General features: G+C 40.2%; 1 protein-coding gene and 1 long non-coding RNA gene across 2 annotated transcripts in view; one reads left to right on the forward strand and one right to left on the reverse strand.

The window, feature by feature from the left end:
* The window catches only part of pigg (phosphatidylinositol glycan anchor biosynthesis class G), a 101,727-nt gene that overhangs the window by 33,813 nt on the left and 42,024 nt on the right, over nucleotides 1-25,890 (reverse strand). Inside the window, exons 7-8 of the mRNA XM_031280059.2 lie at nucleotides 14,769-14,986; nucleotides 11,445-11,729 (exon numbers count right to left, since the gene is read on the reverse strand). Of these exons, the coding sequence (XP_031135919.1) occupies nucleotides 11,445-11,729; nucleotides 14,769-14,986 (503 nt within the window). The remainder of the gene's footprint in view (nucleotides 1-11,444; nucleotides 11,730-14,768; nucleotides 14,987-25,890) is intronic.
* On the forward strand, nucleotides 847-24,409 carry LOC116036517. The gene is made up of 4 exons (XR_004101634.1): nucleotides 847-857; nucleotides 14,909-14,912; nucleotides 24,127-24,132; nucleotides 24,329-24,409. It is a non-coding gene; the product is annotated as an uncharacterized LOC116036517 (long non-coding RNA).

Genomic DNA, 25,890 nt, shown 5'->3' on the forward strand with positions numbered 1-25,890 from the left:
ATCAACTGCAAGTCAATGTAAGGAAGCTGAAATGCTACTGTAGTTTTACTGTATATGGTCTCTCGAAGACTAGTTACAAGTTGTATTTAAAATATATATATGCAGCAGGGTTCACAGCTTTCGTAGTTGAAGACAGATTACAGCTAGTTTATTATTTATAAATGTATACTGTTATGAACTTTTTTATAAACTGTATAATTTAAACAATGCTGAAAGGTTGAAATGGATCTGCCAATTAGAATCCAGCACTTTAATTCTTCTGTAGTTGGTTTTTTTTTCAGGTGCATTTAAGTTATATAGACTTGCATTACTTTCTACACATATATCATTTTTTATAACACACAGACAGTAGTTCTGACACCACTATATTGATAATCGGCTATTAATAAGTCCCAAACATTCTCGGCCTCTAAAATGTGAGGATTTGCTACTTTTCTCTGTTTTATATACGTAATTGTAAATTACATATATTCCTACAAGAAAAAAAGTGCATGTTCCACATAGGTCGTTTGTTCCTACCCTCTAATACGACCCACGGGAGCGTTTCCTAAATTAGCCCCCCTACTGGTAGCAGGACATCAACACGTCCTCATACCTAAACGTAACAGTCACAGTTTTAAAGACGTGGTTAACACTGTGAAACGGTCGCATTTGGTTAGGTTTAGGCAACAAAACTACTTGGTTAGGTTTAGGAAAAAAAACGGTTTGGTTTAAATAAGTAGGCTACATTTGTTACATTACTTGTTACGTATATAAGTAAGTGGCCTCCCCGAAAAGAATGCAGGACTTTCACCCTGGAAACCGCTGTTCGTGTCCCGTGTGAAACCAAAAGTCAACGTTGACTTTTTTAAAGTTACGTACGTAACGTAGCGTACTGTAGCATAGTTATGTACGTAACTTTAAAAAAGTCAACGTTGAAAGTCCTGTGTTCTTTTGGGGGAGGGCAGTCTCATATACTCGGGTTTCGATGTGTGGACCTATGTTTGTTTTTTACCATAGTCAATTAATCAAAAAAGTGATGACGGGTTAAACAATAAAGAAATCGATTGTTAGTTGCAGCCATAACGGACCGTAAATAATGTTTTCTTTTGTATTTCGTGTCATTCACAGAGACAAAAGGGTGTAGTCTAAATCTTTCTAAATACTTTGAGTTTTTGTACATGTTTGATGCATTATTTGTTAAAAGTTCATACAAGTTTGTTTTTTGCCCCTACATGAGTCGAGCCACAACTTTCTGTCTGACTGTTTTACCTTCGAGCCAAAGTCTGGGGATTTCTTGAGAATCTGCTTGCTAGATGAGGTAGCACCCTACACCCTACAAAATATTCCACAGTCTTTTTAAGGAAGAAAAATCTACAGTACATTTCCTCCGCATGCTCCAGTGTATAGATAGGGGAGTTTATTTCTTCACCTAACCTAATGGCCCGAGTGGATTTCTTCTGACTATTTTGCCCTATCAGCACTTTTGCAAAGTTCCCAGGAGGGAAATGAGATGTAACCTTTATAGATAAATTAGAATGAGCAAATAGGAGCAGCAGTAAAGAGGACTTCCCTTTTAGGCCAATTCAAACAAACACTAAAGACTTAAAGCTTCCACCTTCTGAATAACTAGTCCCAATATATAGATAGATTGCCCACATTTAGAGGAGCGATCTTTACATTGCTGGCAATTACTTATAAAGTAAATTATATTTACTTAACATAGCATAGCTGTTATAGGGGGAAGGCAAAATAACATAAACAATTGATTTGTGAAACAAATTTGAGCTACCTAAAACCATCAAAAGCACTGCCACAACAGCGGGCGGTTAGCTGTATTTCTAAGCCCGCTGTATACTGGTATCTCCCGTTGTTTGTTTGCTAGTTTTTCATTTTTGACTGCCGAGTCTCTTTGTCCATCAACGTTGTAGGTTTAATGGTGTCACGTAGGATTAATGACATGTTCAATAATTCTTTCTGGTTATTTAACAAGATAATGTGGCCTCTTTTCCTCATATTAGTTTGACAACTAACCCTAACCCACTTGCATGTACAGCTGACTTCGAGGTGGTTGGGTAGGTGGGTGAAAGGGCCTGGAGGCGATGGGGGGGCTGAATTGTATGAGGCACTTTGTGCTTCATTTTTATGTATAAAAAATGCTATATAAATAAAGTCTGATTGATTGATTGACAAATGCTGAAAACTGGCACTCATTCTAATATGACCTACCTGTGGATCAGAGTTTCTAACTGTGATTACATTACTACTGAGTAATAATGCTGGCTTTCCCATTGAGATAAAAGATAAAGCACATGTAAATGTTTCAATTTATGTCAGTAAAGTCACACCCTCCTTCTGTCATACGAAAGTATGTTTTATTTATAGAATTCAGAAGGTCCCGCTGTTTTCAAAAGTGTTTTAAAAACAGCCGACATTTTAATAATATGGCCATAAATGCATCATTACAAAATAAACAGCTGTAAACTTTAACATGACTAGCCTATTTGTATTATAAAAAAAACTGAGCTATTATGCCCAACAAAAGCCTCAAAGAGTTGCATCAGTAAATGATTTTCATGCAATGTATGTGGGGAGCCAGCAGAAGTCAGCCGACTCAGCAGTGTCGGCGCTATGGTGGGGCATTCGAGGGTCGTGCCCCCCCTAGCGGTCATTGATGCCCCTCCTACCACAGGCCATAGCGTGGCAAAAAAATATCCCTTTTAGTTATTATTTTAATATTAAATGTGCAAACTGTAACTTAAATTAAATAAAATGAACGGGGACAACGCATCATTTTAGTTGTGCATGCGCAGCATAGCAGGTTACTAGGCTTGGTCAATGCTCAAGTTTACTCAGCGGCCCTTGAATGCCCCACCATAGCGCCGACACTGGTTGAGCTGCAGTGCACAGAATCCATTTCAAGTTGTTGGTTGGAATCGAAAAGAATAGAACTAACAGTTTGTCCGTCCACATAGGCAGTTAACCTAATTATCGACAAAAAATGGATTTACGAAAATGGCTTAGACCTCCTCCTCTTCAGCCTCTTCCAGCAGCAGACTCTGACAATCCCGCCACCACCACCAGTAGCAGCCACGGTCTCTGAGAGCCGACCTGGCCCTTCAGCCTCATGTAGCTAAATGCTTGGAAAACAAATTATTGAAGACTCACCGATTCCATTCTACAAAGGCAAAGTAGGAGACTAGTCTTTATATTCTTGTCTATGTTCCAAATCACATTGATTGCAGCCTATGTTAAAGAGCCCTCTCACAAATCTGAGTTTAAAAATGGTCAGTCGTGGGACATGGATAACCGCAAACTCCTAGAGCCTCGTCTTTGTTGCTTTCATGATTTCCTTTTAAAAGTTTCTTATATTAAAAAGGAGATACACAATGACAAGCCAGCTGGAATCTGCCACTCTCTTTGTCTCTCTCCTGCGCGCGGTGCGTTCCCAATTAAGTGGAGTAAGTAAAGTTAGATAGATCTGCTATGTGGTGGCATGATATGGAAATTAACAACAACAACAAAAAATGAAATTCGCTAATGAAATAATAATTAATAATAATAATAAAGAAAAACGTATTTCGTTTTTGATCAACATTTCTGCTGTGTTGGACTATGTCGCCACTGCGTTAAAATATTTCTCAAACGGCAATACCCCCCCACTGATGACCCAAGGCCCCTCCAGCTGCCATTTCATTAGGCCCACCTAGCTTAAATTAATGCAGTGTAATACAACAGTCCTGCAATTAGTCTCGCATTGCCAGACCTTCCTCCACAGCACTGAGGAGGAGGGTCTGGCGAGTCCACACAGCATTACCGGATGGAAGAAAAACGTGCTCTGGTTTATTGGCATTTCTTTAAACCAATCACAATTGTCTTGTGCGGCGCTATAAACGCCGGACGCAGGTACAGTGCCTCTGGTGGAACATGTGTACGTAGGGAGGCGAGCTCTGAAATTAAAATGGCTGTCGAGTGTGTAAAGAGAAATTTACTCGAAAAATAAAGATAGAAATTATTTGATTGTCGGTATAAGCTCAGAGGCCGTTTCCCGAATCAACTGGAGTTTAAATGCCAACACAAAGAAAGCAGAAGGTGAGGGACATCCGGCGGATCCTCCGGCAGCACCGGATCTATCCCGTCAATGAAACATCGTCGATATAGACTATCCGACAATAAATGCTCCCTTCATGAAAGGTTCTAATGTTTAGTTTTTGTTCATTCCATTTTATGATCAATTTGGAGGATGTAGTCTGAGGTGCTGTTGAACAGTATTACCTTATACATATTATTAATATAAATGGTGTGGACAAAACAACAGAAACACCTGTCAGTATAACATAATACAGTTCAACATCACCCAAAACACCTCTAAAACTTCAGTAAAAATGGATCATCATAACCGTCATGAAGGTAGGATTTATTGCAGGACTGTTGTATTAGACTGCATTAGTTTTGGCTAGGTGTACCTGAGTGTATAGTGAGTATAGGAGTCAGCAGAAGCCTGAAACTATTTTGGTTTACAGTAGGTGCCCAGTGAACAACTGTCAGTGGAAAGGAACTGGCTACCATCTAGAGACCCACTTCTTTTAATAATACATGGTCTACTGCTGCACTGACTGGCATAATTTTGAACAGCACATTCATTGCAGTTTCTCTAACATGATTTTATAATGCAGCTAATAACTCCTTTGGTAAAAAAAAACCCAGAGAGCACCATTTATCTGGAGAGACACAATGATTTCTATAAATTCAATTCTGGTAGACTGGAACATTTTTGATATGGAATGGTGCAACAATTGTGGGTTTTTTTAATGTCGTGTTAAAAAAGAATACAAAACATATGCTTTTCACATGAAGGAGTTTCAGAAATGTGAGCCCACTTTAAAGCTCTAGTGGGTAACTTTTTGATATTAATGAACGTCTGTTACATTCAAGCCATTGCCAAATGAGTTGCTACAGCTCAGCTCCACACAACTCTCTCTGTATTTCTCAGTATGACTATGTTCAGAAGATTGTGGCGTCCGGTGACTTTCCCGCGCAGAAGCTCGAGTGAAGATAATGACCTCTTCTGAAGAGTCCATCATGTTTTTTTAATCCTCCGTGTCCTCCTTGGCTACTAGCAACTGTGTGGAGGAGGGGGAGGGGGGGGCTTGTATCATGTGGACGCGTCGACAGTGTTGTTGTCATGCAACAACACAGAAACTACGCACTATAGCTTTAACAGATTTTGAAAACTGCAAACTGAGCCTGGGACTTCTGAAGCCCCTGAGACACCAACCCGATGGCCGACTGTTGGCAGAAAAGGCAGTCGGACTGATCAGTCGGCTCCCCGAGGTCCAAAAAGTGCCTTGGAACACACCGAAGAGACGTCGACTTGAGCGTACGTTCTGCGGGTGCGCAAGACGTAACACGTCTCCATAACAGCAGGCGGCGCTAATCTGTATTGTCTGATTGGACAAACGCGTCACGTGGGTCTGGCTGCTCCCGGATTTTTCAACCGGGCATAATGGCGGCTTTGTTCAGAATACGATCTCATATTTTACGAAGATATTTCACCGAAACGTGTTTCTGAAAACATTTTAAGAGAGAAATAGGCCACGCAGTTGCTGAATCTGTCTTCATTTCAGATCGACGAAGGTCAGTTTAAAAGATTTTCTTCAGATTTTGAGAGGCTTAGTCACGCTCATCCCGCTCGTCATTTCCGGGTTAGCACTCCACCAATCAGATTGGTCATTGAGTCCGACTGCCCGCCCTCCGACCCAGCAAGTCAGGTCGGCCAAAATGAAGGCCGACAGCTCCTCCGACGGACGACGGCACGGATCACACCGAACAGACTCGAGTCACTGACCTCGCCAGACTGTCCGACGGACGATTATCGGGTTGGTGTGTCACAGGCATGAGACATAGAGTAAACCTGCAGCAGCAGAACAGACTGTAGCGGCATCTGTAACAAATCCAGCGTTGTGCTGTTGGCATTAACAGTTAAACTCTGGAGTTGAACAAATTCTGAACTCTCTAGAACTCTCACAGTCAAATAGATTCTCAGATGTGTCAACATAAAACACACTTTCTTTTATGTCAAAATATTCCAAGTTACATTACTGCATTATAAATGTCAACATTAAAGCTACCTACTTTTTTTTTTACCATTTTCCTGTGCAGTACTGTAGAGTAATTAAGGACTAACTAATAGGGCTCCCTGCAACCCTCCATTACAAACACATGGTAAGCTGTGCATACAGCCAAGCACTGTTTGATTAATATAAATGGTGCCCAAAGTCTCAAATCGACTAAAAGGGCACGCGCTGAAACATTTCTTTACAGCTGCATTTGGGTGAAGTGATTTTTCAATTTTCACAGATCCAAGAAAATCCATTAAAACTTTTTCTCAGGCCTTTGTTTCACAGCCCATTCAAGTGATTTAAGGATGCATTAGTAAAGACTTTGCTAACTTAGCTAAATCACAAAGTGGGGGTACAATAGACAAGAGTGTGCCATCCCATCCCCCCTGAGTCTCGGCGGATTTAGTAGCTTTTCTCTCAAATAAATTCTGGTGGTCTCAAAGGTAATGTTTCTCTACCCACAGAAGTGAATAATTAAATCATAAAAGCAATAATCTATCTTTAAAACAGCAAAAAGTTAGTGAATGCGGCTGTCTCTGGATGGAAAACTCAAAAGAATATATCAGCTGTAACACCTGAACACAGACGTTTAAACAGGTACTGCACGATTAATCTAATGACAATCACAATGTCACTCTGTGCAATTACATAACCGCAGAAATTGTGCAATTTAATGAAACAAAAAGGTGTGCTGTGTGTGTGACACTCTAGTCTGTTTGTGCACTGCAGTCTCCACGTTGTTGCAGCTTTTCTGTTTCAGGCTCCCGGACTGTAGTCGGGAAGCACAGGGGAGACGCTCCCTCCAGGGCCGATGCTCTTTCTGCGGTAAATACCTTCACTTTACTGGCAGTATCAGTCTATATCCACGACGTTCCACTTCCGGGATTGTTCAGTTGGCGCCGGAAATTCTGCCGGGTGTCCCTCTTTTTGGCCGGGTTTCCGTTACCTTCCTCTTTCTTTGTGTTGGCGTTCTAAACTCCGGTGGATTTGTGAGGACTATGGTTAACTGCTCCTCAGATCTCTGCAGGGTAAATCCAGACAGCTAGCTGGACTATCTGTCCAATCTGAGTTTTCTGTTGCACGACTAAAACAATTTTTGAATGTACACATGTTCCACCAAAACAAGTTCCTTCCTGAGGCTATTTTGCAGCCGCGCCGTGGCTCTGCCCGGCGCTTTGCTCCGCCCATGACTACTGTGATTGGTTTACAGAAATGCCAATTAACCAGATCACGTTTTTCTCCCATCCCAGAATGCTGTGTGGACTAGCCAGACCCTCCTCCGCAGTGGTGTGGAGGAAGGTCTGGCAATGCAAGACTACAGCAGTATTAACAACAGATGAAGCCACCATGTCTTGAGAAGCTTGTTTTATTGTTCACTGTTAACTCACTTTACATTGTCTTAGCTATCTCTTTTTTTTCCTCTTGCTTTTCCCTCACACAGCCGTACTCGTACGCTAAGTTATTCTCACCGCTACCGGTCGCTCTAGAGCTGGGCGATATGGAGAAACTCAGATATCACGATATTCTTGACCAAATGCATCGATGTCGATATTGCAACGATATTGTAGGGTTGAGAATTGGTGCTTTTACAAAATAGTTTACCAATTCAATTTTAGATAAATAATCATGAATAATGTGGATATATTGACTAAGTGGTTAAAGGCAAATAATAGAACAGTCTGGTAAGTTCAGAAAATGCAGTGTTTCCTCCATGTTGATTTTGTAGTGGTCGGCCCGCCATGGCAACATTTCGGCCGCCACGGTATCAGAAATAGGGCAGTACAAAAGTATTTTATGTGCATTATTTACATGCTACAGTAGTTACACTGCACTTAAGATAATGTAATTAATAGTGGGTTTATAGATATTATTTGCTAGCCTATAAATAATTCTTATGCATTGTGTATGGTAGCCTTTACAATGTTATTTATTTACAGCATTTGACCGGCATATGTCAGACTGCATCTCTACCTTATATATATATTTTACCAGTTTCTGCTATTACAGCAGTAGTATTTTGCAGCCTTGATTAATATGTGCCCTGAGTGCTTTTTATTGTTGGTGTTTTATTCATTGAAATGTTTAACCTTTCAATCATGGAATCAAAGTTAAAATTGAAAAATATTTATCTTGACAAAAGATTTCAGTTAAATACATAATTCTTAAAATACATATCTTCTCATTGACAAGCTGAACTATTTCAGGGTCTAAAGTTAATTTAACGGAGGGCAGAATGTCCCTGCTGTATGAAAGGAATCAGCTGCAATAAAGCCTTCAGACTCCAGAACCACTTCGAATAGAGTTAAGTTGAAAATGAGAGACCAGCTTCAGTTGACAGAAAATAAAAAGGTAAATGTATAATACCTTTGCTGTCGAGTTTTCAAGATAATTGTGTTAGTTTAAAAACATCCTATTTTTAAAAGACAGATAGATAAGGGAATTTTTTTCAATTTGTTTTTGTTTTATTTCAATAATTTTTCTGTTGTGTCAGGAAAACCGGATCACCCGGAGTAACCCTACACTTCTTTAGTTGAACCTGCAAGTCTTTGAAGTATGGCAATAAACCGGATCACCCAGAGTATAGCCACGCTTGCTTCTCCTTTTTGTGAGGCTGCGGTGCCAATCACTGAGCTGCCATGTCGCCTCAGAAGAGGCGGGAGAGAGGGTGAATGGATGGGACATAGATGGGAGAAGATAATGCCCAACTCACATAAGACTTTAGCCTCTTTTTCTGCAGCTCCTGCGCTCTCTCGGAGATCTCCTCCTTTGCAGCCATCTCGCACCTCACCTGATCTTCCACAGCCGCCAGTTTGGTTTGCCACTCTGCCTCGCTCTGGATGATCGCACTCTTTCTTTTGTAGCTTGGCCACACACTCCAATGTCTCTGTTTCAAGTGCCTTCTTTTCAGTTAGTATCTCGTTGATCAGATCGTCCTTTTCCAGAACGACCCGGCTTAACTCACTGTCAAAGGCCTCTTGCACAGTTCTAAGCTCGATGACTACCTGCTCCTCTTTACAATTAACCCTTTTTCCCAAAGTCGGTCTAACTCCATTAAATCCTTGTTTTTCAATTTGATACAATTGACCTCCTCCTGCCAGGCCTGGCTCATTCTCTTGTGCTCCTCTTTAATGGATGCATTGAACCGGTTGAACTCTGAACTCCAGTGGCTTTTGACTGACTCTGTGAGATTTTTTTCTTTGGTCAAACTTTCCTTAAGAAGGCGGATCTCTTCATCTTTCTCTCGCTCCTTGAGTTTCCTGTCCTTCTGTAAGTTTTTCCTTATTGTTCTTTCTGACTGTAGAGCCTTCAAGATTTTCCCTTTCTCCTCCATCAGGCCAGCATTCACTGAGACCAGCTCTTCGTTTTGTTTTTGGACCTCCAGAAGGGCTTTTCTCGGGTCCTCAAGCTGTGCGTTGGGAGTTTCGGGAACGATGGTCGCCATGATAGCCACAAAAAAAATTATTTTTGAAGATATTGTAAAGATATTTCTTGCGTCCTTCTATAGAATGTCATTAAAGAATGATGACATCACACATTCTAAACCTTCCATGACATATGGCTTTGAACACAGCAACGCCATCTTCAATAATTTTTTGTTTTTGTTGTTTGGACAGACCTGCCCCCACTGCTAAAAGAAATCCTAAAGGAAACACTGAAATGGCATCACTTTACTGTAATGCAGCCTGTAAAACCAGGAAAAGAGAACGCTTATACCATATTATGATATAACGATATCCAAAATCTAAGACGATATCTACTTACATATATCGATATCAATATAATATTGATATATTGCCCAGCTCTAGGTCGATCTCCTTGCTTGACCATTCACACACTCAACGCACCTGCTTACGCTACCCTTATAACACATCCATGACGCTACCCCATGGGTGTATTATTAAGTGCTACCCTCGTCAACGTCCACAAAAGATATGACCAGTCAGTCTGTTTAGGCGGTAGCGCGTGTGTCGTGTATGGTTATGGGAGTATCAGAAGTGCAGAGGGGTTCAGAGCATGCAGACTTTAAGAAGAGGTGGTACAAAGTAACTTAAACACTAGTTCTTATTACACCCATCCTAAATGTCACTGTCTATAAGGGCATACAAAAAGTACTGTATTATCTTAATGAGAATTTTGGATTTTTCTTATTTATTGTTCTATTTATTTCATTTGTACTGTTGAGCAAAGCAAAAATGTCTACTTTGAAAAGATTTTTTTTGTTATTTAATTTAGTAAAAAAAATTTGATTATGTATTTCTTCTCATGCTCGTTTAAGTTTGTATTTTCAAGTTGGGAAATACACATTCCAAAATTGTATTGTAAATTGTAGTATGCATTTTCCTTGATAATCAAGCAAGTAGACTCATGATACCATTATATCGCAATCCCAGTATTGTAAATCGCAATGTGACTTTTTCTCCAAATCATGCAGCCCCTAACAGGTATCTAAAGTAAAGAATAAAGGATAGAAATAAATAGCTGGAAGTGTTCAGGCAAGTATTGCATAAGCAGCTGAAACATTCAATAGTAGTAATAGTAGTAGTACAATTTCTGACCAACCCAACCTAAATACTGACAGTTCAACTGTATAAAAAAAATGAACCAATATCCATCTTCATGTAATGAATAGTGTTAAACATTTGGAACACATTGGGAATTGATGAAGGGGTACGCAAGTTCATCTATTAAAAAAAGAAAACTAAAAGAAAAATTGTGTTTAGTGGACATCTAGCCTCCAGACTGGTAACTGATTTACCAGCTTTTTGAACTCTTCTTCAGCTTGTATTATCTAAATCTAGTGCCTTTTTCTTCTCTTGCTATTTCATTCCTTTATTGTCATCATTTTGTTGTTTGTAATTATTTCTGTCATTCTATTTTCACCATATTGACTTTATTTCATGTACAATTTTTTTTATTGTAAATTACGTTCTAGTGACCTGGCGAGGTTTCACTATAATGCCCCCCACAGGTTTCTGACCTCTCCAGCACACACTCTATTTCTTTCTATGTGAAAGACATATGTTGTGATTTATGTTGCATAGTTTTTTTTTTTTTAATGAATGAGTAAACCAATAAATAAATAAATCTGACAGGGCTGTGGGGCGAATCTCAGATCAAAAAGGCTGGGAACCAGGTTAGGCTGCATATTGACGTCAAAAAGAAAACACACACACACACACACACACACACACACACACATACACACATACACACATACACACACACACACACACACACACACACACACACACACACACACACACGTGTATACAGCTATGAGGACAAACATCTGTTCCAATCTGTACACGTGTGTGGGTGGGATATTCGGGTGCACAGACTCACCTTCCCGTGAATCTTTGGTCCCAGGGGGAGTCGCCGCGTCGCCATGGAGACCAGAATACAAAACATTGCTGAGGAGAAGGCAACCGCAGCAAACACGAGACCCCAGGAGAGGCTGCAGAAGTAGCAGGAGCTCTCAGTAGATGTGCACACCAAGACGTGCACCGAGGCGAGCAGCAGGCACAGGAGGTAGAAAGGCAGCGAGAGCAGGGCTGGGAGGACTGGGAGGTCCACGGCTGCGGCACCGCTCAGGGCTTCAGGCATAGCCAGCAGTAAGACCAACAGGAGCTGTGTGTGTGGGGCAGGGAGAGAGAAGAACTGTTTTTTTTTTTTTTTCAACTGATACAACCACAAAAACCTACATCAGCATGGCTTTGTCCAGTATATCCGAATCAGATTTATTACCAATAGTACAGGCATTATGCAACATGACCTCACACATATTGCAACAGAAACCTTTTCACCTGATTTAGTCTCATAAAAGTCTCCTCTATAACATATACTGAAATTGGTAATTCCAATTTCCTATTGCAGCCCATGTTAAGGGGAGACACTGCAGGCGAATAGGGGAAATATTTTAACTAACATATCACTTTGAAGTTTCCCCAGTTGATTATTTACATTAAAGGACATTCCGGCGCAAAATGAACCTAGGGGTTAATAACACATGTGTACGAGTCGACCGTTCTCTGAGATCTGTTTTCATGCTAATCGAATGCGTCTCTAGCTTTTAACAAGCTACCGCAAACCAGTGGTTAGCTGCTAACGCTAGCTTTCGGTGCAAATGGTAAATCGCCATTTTATACCACTAACAAGGCTCAAAATAGCACTACACTTCAACGGTAGCATAATGAGGGTCCCTACATGTAAACCGAAGCATTGAGAACTTTGTAAGTGTACAGACAGTGTATTACAAAGATAGATTATAAAGACAGTAGCGTTTGTGTTTACATGCGGGCGCCATCTTGGAAAACAGTCATGAGCAGTCGAACCACGAATGTTGTGTTTGACCTATGTTACTGGTTACTGGTTGCACGGCGTTCGTCGTTCGACTGCGACCCTCATTATGCTACCATTGAAGTGTGGTGCTATTTTGAGCCTTGCTAGTGGTATAAAATAGAGATTTACCCTGTGCCCCTAAAGCTAGCGTTAGCAGCTAACCACCGGTTTGCGGTAGCTTGTTAAAAGCTAGAGACACATTCGATTAGCATGAAAACAGATCTCAGAGAACGGTCGACTCGGTACACATATGTTATTAACCCCTAGGTTCATTTTACATCGGAATTGTCCTTTAAGACAATATTTTCACCACTTGGATCTCTTAAGCCACCTACACATGATAAGTGATTTTTTCTCTGCGCACCGCTAGGTAGGGCGCAGAGCAAAGCGCAGCGCAGGTATTCATCATCAAGGGTGGCAAGGAAGCTATTTCCCGTTGCTAGGTAACGACAGCTGTTATCTAATTTGGTTGCGCTTTCCGAAAGGTCAGCGGCAACTAGGTCAAAGTTGAAAGAATCTGAACCGGCACCGTCTCCCCGTTGGAAATCAACAGAACGGTCAGCGCAAATCAGTTTTGCCGCCTATCATGTGTAGGCTGCTTTAGGCTTTTTATATGTTATAGAGGACAGTATATAATAATAAACATTTGTCAGATATTTTGTTGCAATTTGTGGGAGATTCAGCCCTCTTTTCCTCACAAAATGTACTACAAGCAAGTTTACAAGTTCTAAATGAATTTGCCTTGGTGTAATAATGCATACAGTAACAATAAACATATTAAAATGCCCTGAACACCCACACAGGTGTTTTCAGTTAATCTGGCTGACTGGATTTCCCAGGACTGTGTGGGTGTGTCTAGACTGGTTGATTGACATCTTCCTGAGTCTCTCGTTAGCTTTGTTGCACCTGTTAGGGTAGGACAAATTACACCTTTATCAGCCCACCTTCGACTTGAGCAGACGTCTAATCAGCCAGAATGAGTGAAAACACCTGTGTTTAATTTAAAGTTATTATGGCCAATCCATCTTATGGAAGTGTTTTTTCCCACTTCCATAAGATGGATTGGCCATAATGACTAAAACTGCAAACTCTAAACATAACTTTAAACATGGAAACATTTCCTCCACCATGTTTCTTTATGAGAGATTACTTTTCATTTAGTTTCCTACACACATGTGACTTCCATTAGGGCTGCAAAATATATCATGTTTTTATCGTTATCGTGATATCAACTGTGGCAATAGACACATCACAAAAGGCTGGGACATAATGCGAAAGACACTCAGAGATTGTTTTTTGTGTTAGTTGAAAGAAAATGTGGTTACACTTTACTTGAAGGTATCTACATAAGAGTGACATGACACTGTCATGAACGTGTCATAAACATTATAAACAAGTCATAAACGTTTATGACATAACGCTTCTTTTAGTAAGTGTCATTCGGTTTTTGTCATGACAAGTTAGGGTTAGGGTTAGAGTTAGGGTTAGGGTTCATGTGTCATGACTGTGTCATGACAGTGTCATGTGTTATTATCTAGCTGTCTTCAAGTAAAGTGTTACCGAAAATATCAGTAGAAAATTGCATTTTAAAATGTAACTGTCATTCTTTTTTTAGTGTTACCTTTAATATTTAATTCAATGTTCAATATGTTCCATCAAAAATGTTGGCAATGACTTCCTTTCATTTGTTTTAAATTCAACAAGCAATTTGTTGTACCTTAGCAGAATACTGAAAGCAAAAGAAAGGCAGAACTGAGTACACTTTAAAATCTGTTTATTCATCGCAAGTAATAACGTTGAGCGATATTCAACGACGTTATTATCGCATATCATATATTTTTCTCATGCCGTGCAGCCCTGACTTCCATACACTAAAAACAAACAAACACTGACCGAACAGCGACACCAATCGACCAATCGACCAGTCTTTAGAGTCCTTAAAGTGAACTTCCTGCTACGCCCTGCTACACCCTGCAGTGTCCTGCTACGCATGAACTACTACAACTACTATTTCTAGTCATAGTTCCATTATATTTATTGTGACTATTATTGCCACTGTTCATCACACCCCCAACCGGCACCATCAGACACCACCTACCAAGAGCCTGGGTCTGTCCGCAGTTTCTTCCTAAAAGGAAGTTCTTCCTCGCCACTGTCGCACTAAATGCTTGCTCTTGGAATTACTGGAATTGTTGGGTCTTTGTAAATTATAGGGTGTGGTCTAGACCTACTCTATCTGTAAAGTGTCTTGAGATAACTCTTTTTATGATTTGATACTATAAATAAAATTGAATTGAATTGAATTGAATGAACTTCCTCTGCACTCACCTGGAACACAAACACCATGCCTGCGATCATGGAGTACATGTCGTACTTGCCCAGCTGTTTGCTGAGGGCTGAGCTCATGGCAGCCAGAGCCTCCAGATACTGCTTCAGGACCTTTTTGCCCATGTTGTTAAGCACTTCAGAGGTGTTGCCCTCCAGGAAGAGCTTCATCCAGCTCCCATGAGCCTTTTCTGCCACACGGAACTGCTCAAAGCCTGCCTCTGGAATCAGAGAGAAGTGGGGAGGGGAACACCTGCATCAACTACTGGCATTTTCTTTTTTTTTATTTTAAAATACTTTATTTTGAAATTATTTTACCAAATTATATATTACAGGTGGAGAGCGGGCAGAACAACAGAGTACGGGCCCCATCTTGCACCCGGCACAGCGCAAAGCCCGACGCAAGTGTCTTTGCTAGTTTAAGACCGACGCAGTTGTCAATTTTAAATAGCAAATGCACCTGCGCCCATCTGTGCGCCCATGGGCGTGCTGGTCTTACAGGGAGGTGTGTTCAGGTGCATTCTTGGCGTATAATATCTTGAGGCAGCGGAAAGTGATCGCGCCATTGACCAACAAGGCAGAAACGCGCCTGGCTTTTAAAGCAAATGGGAGGTGACACTGATTGGTTTATTGCATGTTACACCCAAAACACAGCTATGAATTAATGAAGACACTGTACAACCCTTTTGAACCATGCACCTGGCGCACAGACCCTTTTCTCCACCGTTAAACTAGCAAAAGTGGATTTGTACATGCCCTAAACACACCTGCGCCACACTGTAAGAAACGATTCTGTGGTCACGTAGATTTGAATTAATGTATTAGGTAAAATATAGTCAATATGATTGTGTTTTTGATTTTGAGGCAAATATTTAATTAAATTTCAAATAAAAATGTTTGGAATAAAATCCAACCATTGTAGTTAAATACAACATAAGCATTATATTTATCTAATCCCAAATAGAGAGAATATTGAGTTAGTTCAATGTAATCAGGCTAATTTTAATTGAAAAGCACTTCCTGTCAACCTAGCTAGCTAGCAGCTATAATGTTACCCAGCATGCCGTTCGGCTATGTAAATTTGTAGGCTAAATGTAAAATTATTAGTGTTAGAAATTTTTAAAGTCATAAAATGTTGTGTGCTATGGTGTTTTATCCTATTAAAGAGAGTTAGTTGTGGGTTATTAATTGTCGTAAATTTACAACCATGAGTGAGAAGGGTACAAAGTTAACACGGCTCCCGTTCTGAAGTCACTCACAGATCAATTCGGCCGCGTTTTCTGCGGCATTGCACCGGTATTACGGTATTTGAAAAATTCATATCATATGGGAAATTAATACCCGTATACCGGTATACTGCCCAGCACTACTACAATGAGTCGAAAGCACAAAAGTGAATTGCTAATAAAATTCTTATTTGAGTATTTGTTAAGTTCTGTACTTTCTGGGCCATAGACTAGTTATTCCTAAGAAAGAATATTTAGATTTAATTCATTGCCTTGATTAAATTCAAATCGATGTGCAGATTAATGTAGAGGATTATTACTCAATTATATATCATTGATATGTAGAATTAAATTCATTTTTATTAGTACTATTTACACATTAGGGAGTTTATCTTTTTCAAATCAACTCAATATTTTTGTTTAGGTTATAATTAATTCTGTACTGTTTTCTATTTGAATATACTCATATTAAATGGATAACTATTAAGGGTCTCATTTAATTCATATTTACTCAATACCAAACCATGCAAAATTTAATTAATAATATTGCTTGTTATCTGTTGCCTCATTTTTATTGAGTAGATATGGTGTATCTTTTCTTACAGTGCAGGCGCTTTACGCCGTGCGCTTAGATTGTTAAAATAGGGCCTGTACAAGTTTAAAACCTGCTCAGATCAAGGGCCTAGCACAGCAGTAAACACACGAATCAGGCATCTAGATCCCATCAACACCAAAAATGGAACAGGAACACCTGCCAAAACCAATCTGTTCCATCCTAGCCATGGAAAGCATTTCATTAAGCCACCTCCTAAAACATGGGGACAGGGTAGACTTCCAATTAAGTCATACTCATTTTTTCTCTGCAACCATGTCTGCTCTAATAATTTCCTTCTGCTGGGAAGAGCCTATGTACTGTCAGAGCAACCAAAAACAGCCAGATTACAATCTGGCTGGATATTTATCTGACATTGTTAAATATGTCTCTCCATAAATGACTTAATACTGGACAGTGGCAGAATAAGTGTGACAGTGATCCGTCTGAGATACCACATCTGTCATGCGGGGGGGAAACAGATTAAAAAATCTTGTTAAGTTTGGTTTTGGAGTAAAACTACTTGCATTTTTAAATAGTGTGGCTTTAGAGTGAGCATTAATTAGGGATTACCTGACAGATGTTGGTGTTGGCTGTCAGTTACTCAAAGACTTGGCATTACTGGGATATGCTGTAAAACTTGTTGGAACTTAAGCAGCTATTGCATTCATCAAAATGAGGACATTTGCAACATATCATTAATAAACTCTGTGGGTTTCTTGATGCGGCGTCACATTAATTTTGCTCTGTCTATTTATCACAAAATACCATCTGATGCATGAGGACAATTAAACTTATTTATGAACCAAACAATCTGTGCTTTCCAATTATGTAACGTCAACCTCTGGTTGAAAATGGCCTCCAAATTGAATGAATTGTTTCAGTATTATAGGAGAGCGCTGTTGTCAAGTGGTGGCATTGTTTTCTTGTTTATATCAACAATCTGACACCACATTGTGACATATTAGAAACGTTAAAAGCATTGTTAGCATTTCTTTTACTATGTGCGTATTCAAAAACAAACTGAACAATGAAAAAGTGAAGAAAAGTTAAAGGGGTGATAGAATGATTATATAGGGTATTTCACACTGTTCCTTAAGGTCTCCTAATAGGGTATGTAACATTGGTTGGGCTGAAAATGGCCCGGGTGCTATTCTATGGGCCCTAATGCTACCCTGTGGAATGCCCGATTTTGGAACGAGAGCTTTTCTTCCAAATATAATATGCTCATGAATATTTAGATGAGCTGCACGCTGATTGGTTGAGCGAAGCACATACACACACAGTGGAAATGAGACAGCACGTCTCATATTTCAGACACTGCAATGTTATACATTGTTCGTCTGCTATTTCATTACTAAATTCATTTCTGAGACTTTTTAAGTGAGAAATCAACTATATAAAGCTCAAATATGGGCCGTTTTACGAAAATTGATGGCTAATTGCAAATTTGGTAAGACGGTGTCGGACTTCAGGAGCTCCACACAGTCTGACGAGACAAAGCAGCCCACGGCGCTCCATACCCAGGGCAAAGTCACCGTTTCTGGGTTACTGGACTACCAAATGCCGGCAGCCCGCAGAGCCCCACGGGCCAATCGAGCTCCGCGGCCGCCGGCATTTGGTAAGTAAGCAGTAACCCAGAAACGGTGACTTTGCCCTGGGTATGGAGCGCCACGGGCTGCCGCTGTCTCGTCAGACTGTGTGGAGCTCCTGAAGTCCGACACCGTCTTACCAAATTTGTAATTAGCCATCAATTTTCGTAAAACGGCCCATATTTGAGCTTTATATAGTTGATTTCTCGCATAAAAAAAGTCTCAGAAGTGAATTTAGTAATGAAATAGCAGACGAACAATGTATAACATTTCTGAGATCTGCGCGACCTATTCAGAAGGCTAAGCTGATCTCAGGTCAGTGGTGTATGTAAATTTCGAGGCGTTTTCAGCAGCAGTTTCAAATTGTGAGATTTGCAGAGGAAAGGGGTGTCAATGGGACTTTGAGGTACTATGTATGCCTATTTTACCCACCAAACTGTCGTAATTCAACTCTGACAAGGTAAACTCAGTTTTGCATTCTATCACCCCTTTAAGGCAATTTGCAGGAGTGCTTTGTGTCACTTCAGAAAAAAGCCTCTTCAGACTGCTGCCTATCCAGTTGTATTTCATCATAAAGAAAATACAGGCATTTTCTTACTATTTGTTTCCTTATAAATACGAGTTCACTAATACTGTTCATGACTTCATCAATCATTCTGATGCACGTTGGATGTTATATATGGGAAATCTATTAACTCTCAGCATTTCCTTGTTCCGTTTCTTGTGTCGATAATGTTCCTTAAATTGAAAAGATATCATGCCTGTGGTGAACAAACTAAAACATTAAGTCCTAAAAAAAGCATTGTATATGTTGTCAGGCTCCTAACGATGACAAGCTCTGACTCATCTATGTTTACTCAAAGCAGATGAAATGATGCCTGCTTTCCTTTTACTTCAGTGCTTTAGGAACATGTTCAAGGACAAAGCAATGTGGAGGTTTGATGTGTGGCATACATCAGTGTCACACACACACACACACAGACACACACACACACACACACACACACACACACACACACACACACACACACACACACACCTAAAAACAATATTTTGCAGTAGGCTATATAACACCTATCTCAGCAGCATAGGCATAGGGGTGATAAATAGTTACTGTGGCTTTGCCAGACACAGGGGTTGGTAGAAATATTAGAACCTTAAGCCACAGGCATGAATCATACAATATCGATGGCCCTGGCCATGTTTCATCTGTCTAAAAGTACAGGGATTGGTTAATGGCCCTCCAAGATGCCTAAGGTTAAAAGCACAAGAAAACAACAATATGAAGATTGAAACAAAGCAGACAGTGATGGATTTACAAACGAGTTTTATAAGGACAGTCGATATTTACTAGTACCTTAGCAGTGTTTAAAGTTTTAAATTGGGCTTTGGATAACAGACAATATAAAGATTCTTATTATTAGTTAAATCCAATGTCATCTGAGAAGTAACCAAAATACAAATAAAAAATATTTAGGTGTAACTATTTGTCAATACTTCAATTAGCAATTTTGGGGCCTTGACGAGTCAAATGATACACGATTTACAAAATAAATTTCATACCTATTTATTACCTATAATAAGTCCATACCTATCACTGAAGGAGGTAGCACAATGGTGATTGAGCCTATGGCCCACTGATGAAAGTATTGTTGTTGCAATACTGATATATTTGCACCGCAGTGTTACGAACTGGGTTTCTGTGGCGACATTACGGTGGCTGACAGGGGCAAGCGCACTGAAAACACACGCAAATAGACAAAACACAAGCAAATTAAGAAAACATCTTCACTAATTTGACAACACATGCGCAGCATTTAGCAAATGCGCCGCAAATACACATAAGAGAGAGAGACAGAGAGAGCCGGGGCACATTCAATCTCAGAACGGTGTGCACCGTTGTGAAACGATGTGGAACTGCTTTGGGATCATCGACCGTAAATATTAAGTCTATGTTTGAGATATGTTTTCTCTCGTTTGGTGGGTGTGTCTCTAGTTTATTGGCTCAGGTCACAGGTGATACCCAATCAGCATTTGTTTTCGGGGATTGTGTGCTTTTCTTTTGCATCGTTTCTGTTTTTTGGGTTGTGTGCTTTTCTTTTTGCGTCGTTTGTGTATTTGCAGCGCGTTTGTGTATTTGGTTGTGTTGTGTGTATTTGCAGCGTGTTTGCTAAATGCTGCGCATGTGTTGTCAAATTAATGAAGATGTTTTCTTAATGTGCTTGTGTTTTGTCTATTTGCGTGTGTTTCGTTAAGTTGCAGTGCGTTTGCCCCTGTCGGCCACCGTACGACATTCCCCGGAAAATGCCGTATTAAGTTACATTAAAAGCATTTAATTGGCAAAACATAAGTTGACTTTTATTATGGAGTCGTCACAGGGAATGCAATGTGTATCAAAATGTGTCTACAAAACAAGAAAACTGTTATTTTTGACTCTGGATCAAAATAAAAATATAAAAAAAATGCAAAATATTGCAGGGAGTGATGGAACAACAGGAGAAGCCACAGTGAGCTGTTAGATTAGGAACGGCAGGCGACAGGCTGCACACCTCCAATTTCCGGGAGGTAACCAACTACTTTCACTTTCCCTGTCTGACTCATGCTGTGTGCAGCATAAAATAAGATCACTGTTGCTCCCAGTCCCAGAATGATAGAAAAAAAATCATGCGGAGATTTTTTGTGATTGTTGAGGGCAAAAATCCTTGATTATGCGGCACGTTTTCTTAAAAAATGCGATGGAATATGCGGGATATTTATGCAATTTTATGTGATGAAATTGCGGGAACTTGCAAAAACTGTGGTTTCATCGTGGCTTCATCGCGGGGTTTGCAGCTTTTTCGATGATGTTCACGTCGCGTAATTACGTCACTTCATAACGTCACTTCATAACGTCACTTCATAACGTCACTTCATAACGTCACTTCATAACACTCCCATGGCAACAGGGGAAAATGGCTGCTCTTGTGTGAAGTAAACGCAACATTTTTCAGCTTTCTGCTAAGATATATGTGACTTTTTTGCAACGAAAATGCGGGGATTATGAAATCATGCAAGCCACGCATATTTTGCACGGAAATCGGCAATTCATGCAGCAAAAGTGCAGCGTATTTGAAAAAATGCGGCCCCCGCATAAATATGCAGACTTTGGCTGATTATGCATTGAATTATGCAATCGCATAATCGTGTTTTTCTGGAGGGACTGTATATATATATATATATATATATATATTTTTTAGGGGGCATTTTTAAGCCCTTTTTTTCACAGGACAGATGAAGACATGAAAGGGGAGAGAGAGAGAGAGAATGACATGCAGAAAAGGGCTGCAGGTCAGAGTCGAACCCGCGGCCGCTGCGTCGAGGAGTAGACCTCTATATATGTGCGCCTGCTCTACCGACTGAGCCAACCCAGCCACTGGACTTCTATATTAAAACGACAACAGTCTGCTATGCTGCCCCCAGGTCTTAAGGATTGCCACTTGAAAAATAACAGGGGCATTTGGTACATCATTAAAACTAATATTTCAAAACTTGCTAATTCATATACCTAAAAAAAAAAAAATCAATCACATTTTTTATAATCATTTACCAATGAGAAATTACATGGCAAAAGAAATAGGGCTAAATAATACCGTAAAGGAGATACTGTAGGGGATCTTCCAGTGATTCCTGCAATACGCCCATTAATAGCCTATATAATAAGAAAATCCATTAGGGTAAATACAAAAATTATATATATAGTCAGAATTATTGGATTGTGGAGGAGGAACCAAGGAGTCAGAAAATCAAAACAGTTACCATTTGGGAGAGTGAGCGGACTTTAATTACCTGTACTTTGGATTAGAGTTATTGCAATCTTGATTTACTGGAACGGATTAAAACCATCAAATAAACAATATAAAAAAAAAGAAACATGGCAGACAGACAGAGAACGTGGCAGAGAGATGTGGAGGCAGAACAAGGTTGTTTCAACCTTGTATCACCAGAGTTAAACTTTAGAAATGTCACATTTCGTGTTTTGCAGTGAAGTGGGGTTGTACGAGACACTTATCCAGGGTCAGTGTTTTACCTACAGTAGATGGCGGTCGGCACACCTCCAGTTTAGAGAAGCGAGGAGGAATACGGACATGGAAGGTGAGCAATGTACTGCTGTGGACGGAGGTAGCAGCAAAACATATTTTAGCCACCTAAAAGAACACCCACCTAAAAGAATCAATATTAGTTTAGGTGTATGCTATATTTTGAATATTTCACCTCTTTACCTAAGCCAACAGACTCCTTTGACAAATTTGTCATTTTACATTGCAGAACACAGGAGTTGCTGGTCTACCGCTGCCTGGATGGGTTAGATTGTTTGTGTAGACCAGCGACTTCCTAGTTCTGCGAGGTAAAATTACTGTTTTTGTCAATGGAGTCTGGTGGCTTTGAAGAGAGCATAGACGGATATAACACCTTCCACCTTCCATTCCTGCTTTACCTTGCCGTCAGACAGCCCTTTCTGACGGCAAGGTAAAGCAGGAAAAATAAACTGATAAAGATTTTTTTTTAGGTGGCATAAATACGTTTAGCTGCTGCCCCCTGTCCACAGCGGTACATTACTTAGCTTCCGTGTCGGCACTCCTGTCTGATCCTCCATACTGGAGGCTTGCCGACCACAATCTACTGTAGAAAATACACTGACAATGGATAATTACCTCATACAACTCCACTTCAAAAAATACAAACTAATAATAATTATTTTATTTTATTTATATAGCGCTTTTTTAAACACTCAAAGATTTTTAATCTTTGAATACAAAGATAAGTGATTGCAAAAACTTAACAGAGATTGCACAATAATGAAAAAAGTTCCTAAAATATCCTATTGTGTCACACTCAAGCTGAGTGTCATTTTTTCAAAATGTTTTTTTTTGATTGAAGTATTTACACACCACATCTCAATATTCTTGGACAATTATGTACAATAATTAATTGGTGTTTTATCAGCTACATGTGCAAAGGTGTTACTTATCCACTGCTGCTACTTATACTCACATAGTACTTATTTCTGTTGGTACTGTATTTATGTTGCACTGCACTCCAAAAGAATTTGTACTCGCCATTCCACATCTTACTTGTAACCTAATGTCTCTTACTTCTACTTAACGTTTTTATTTATTTCTTACTGTAGCTATGTTACTTTTGTTACTTTATACCAGAGGTGGGGGACTGACTCAAGTCGCCAATTTCAGGACTTGAGACTTGCTTGACTTACATCGATAAATGACTCGACTTTAACGCGATTATGCGATTGCATAATTCAATGCATAATCAGCCAAAGTCTGCATATTTATGCGGGGGCCGCATTTTTTCAAATACGCCGCACTTTCGCTGCATAAATTGTCGATTTCCGCACAAAATATGCGGGGCTTGCATGATTTCATAATCCCCGCATTTTGTTTGCAAGAAAGTCACATATATCTTAGCAGAAAGCTGAAAAATGTTGCGTTTACTTTACACAAGAGCAGCCATTTTCCCCTGTTGCCATGGGAACGTTATGAAATGACCTGTGTAATTACGCGGCGTGAACATCATCGAAAAGCTGCAAACCCCGCGATGAAGCCATGATGAAACCGCAGTTTTTGCAAGTTCCCGCAATTTCAGCGCATAAAATTGCATAAATATCCCGTATGCGGCACGTAATAAGAAAACGTGCCGCATAATCAAGGGTTTTTGCCCGCAACAATCACAAAAAAACTCCACATTTTTCTGGAAGGACTGAATGTATTAGCCAGACCATATTCTTTTTTTCAAGGTATTGAGAAGTTAACTTTTGTTTTTGAAACACCTTCATGCTATACGAGCCACCCTGCCATGTTGCTAGGCAACCTTCCAGAGCGTAGCAGACCAGCAGAGGCAAACGTAGGAGGCATCGAAGGGATTATGCCCAAAATAGTAAAATTTAGTTTAAAGAGTTTGTAGTCTATGCTCGTTGTAAAACACAGCTGTGTGCAAGGATTGCAACTCCAAAATAACAGACACGAGAACCACAACATCCAACTGTATCCGTCATTTCAAGCAACACTAACAAAGGTAACGTTACGTGAATGTCTTTAAGCTAACGTTAACTGCATATTTTTGTATGACTTGACTTGTGACCTGCTTGACTTATAGCAGGGACTCGACTTGACTTGCTTGATTCTCACCACAGTGACTTGAGACTTGTTTGTGACTTGCACATGTGTGACTTACTCCCACCCCTGCTTTATACACCTATTGACTTTTCTTACTCTTATATCACCTTGAATTAGACAGTCAGCAACTGCAACTAAATCATTTCACTGAAAGTATTCTGACTCAGATTTTTGTCTCCCTGATAAAACATGTTTGACTAATGAAATCAGTAACATTTCTTTCCAGGTAGAAGGCAGTTTTCTTTTAAACTTCTTTCGCACCCAGTAAGATTTGCCCCCAACAGGTGTCCAACAGGTATGCTAATTAAAATTTCATCCCAGGCGAATTTCCCAGCAGGGTCAACTATTACATTCCACTGCATAACAGCTTCATGATTACCCAAGTGGACAGATTAAAAAAAAAACACATCCAAATGTAGGTCTGCTGAAATAATTTCCATTTCATTCCATCACTATGGAAACCAAGGACCAAAATAGAGTGGGAAATGGGCTGCCAGAGCGGTAAGTTGTTTAACGTGAAAGGAAGAAGTTAGATTCAAATCAACTTTTGAAAATGCAATATTTGCTGCTTACCACACTCATGTTTGTGGCAGTTCAACACCTCTGTGATTTCTTTTAGGGCGTTTTCACACAAACCTCATTTGGTCCGGACTTTCGGACTTTTCAGTTTGATCCAAACCAAAATTACAGGTTTGAAACCTCCACCGGAACACGGTCCGGATCAAAAGACCAAATTTTGGTCCGATAAAAAGAGGTGGTCTCAGTCTGGACCAAACTGAACCATGGTCCGGTTCGTTTATAGTGTGAAAGCATTTTTTTTGGATGGTTTGGACTTTCGGACCAAATACAAGAAGCTCTGGCTGTCCTTGTGTTACAAGACCGGGGAATAGCTCCTTTAAGGAATAGCTTGGTGCTTAGCCTGTACGTGAGAGAGTGTGTGACGGTGAATGCGCTCAGAGCAGACAGCTGTCGGCTATCAGAGCAGAGACTACAGCAGCAGTTTATTTGTTAAGTGGTAGTAAATGTACAGTGTAGGTTTCCGTTTGTCTCTGAATAGAGAAGAGAATTTGGCAATATGCAGACGCCCATGACAAAGAGAGAGACAACATGGCTTGCAAACAAGCGAAGCACGGCAGTTGGTCAAGGCCACACCCCCACCCTCCACCTTGCCCCCCCCTCTCTCCTCCTCAATAGCATTTAAAGCCCCTGACACACTTACCTGACGGCCGACCGTTGGCAGAAAAGGCAGTCGGACTGATCAGTCGGCTCCCCGAGGTCCAAAAAGTGCCTCAGAACGCACCGAAGCGACGCCGACTTGAGCATGTAATATGTCTCCATAACAGCAGGCGGCGCTAACCTGTATTGTCGCCCAAAAAATGAACACCGGCAGCTGATTGGACGAACGCGTCACGTGGGTCTGGTTTCTCCGGAAATTCAAAGCCAGACTGTCATGGCGTCTCGTTCAGAATACGATCTCATATTGTACTAAAATAGTTCACCGAAACGTGTTTCTGAAAACATTTTAAGCGAGAAATAGGCCATGCA

Source organism: Sander lucioperca, chromosome 1 (assembly GCF_008315115.2).
Source record: "Sander lucioperca isolate FBNREF2018 chromosome 1, SLUC_FBN_1.2, whole genome shotgun sequence".
NCBI lineage: Eukaryota > Metazoa > Chordata > Actinopteri > Perciformes > Percidae > Sander > Sander lucioperca.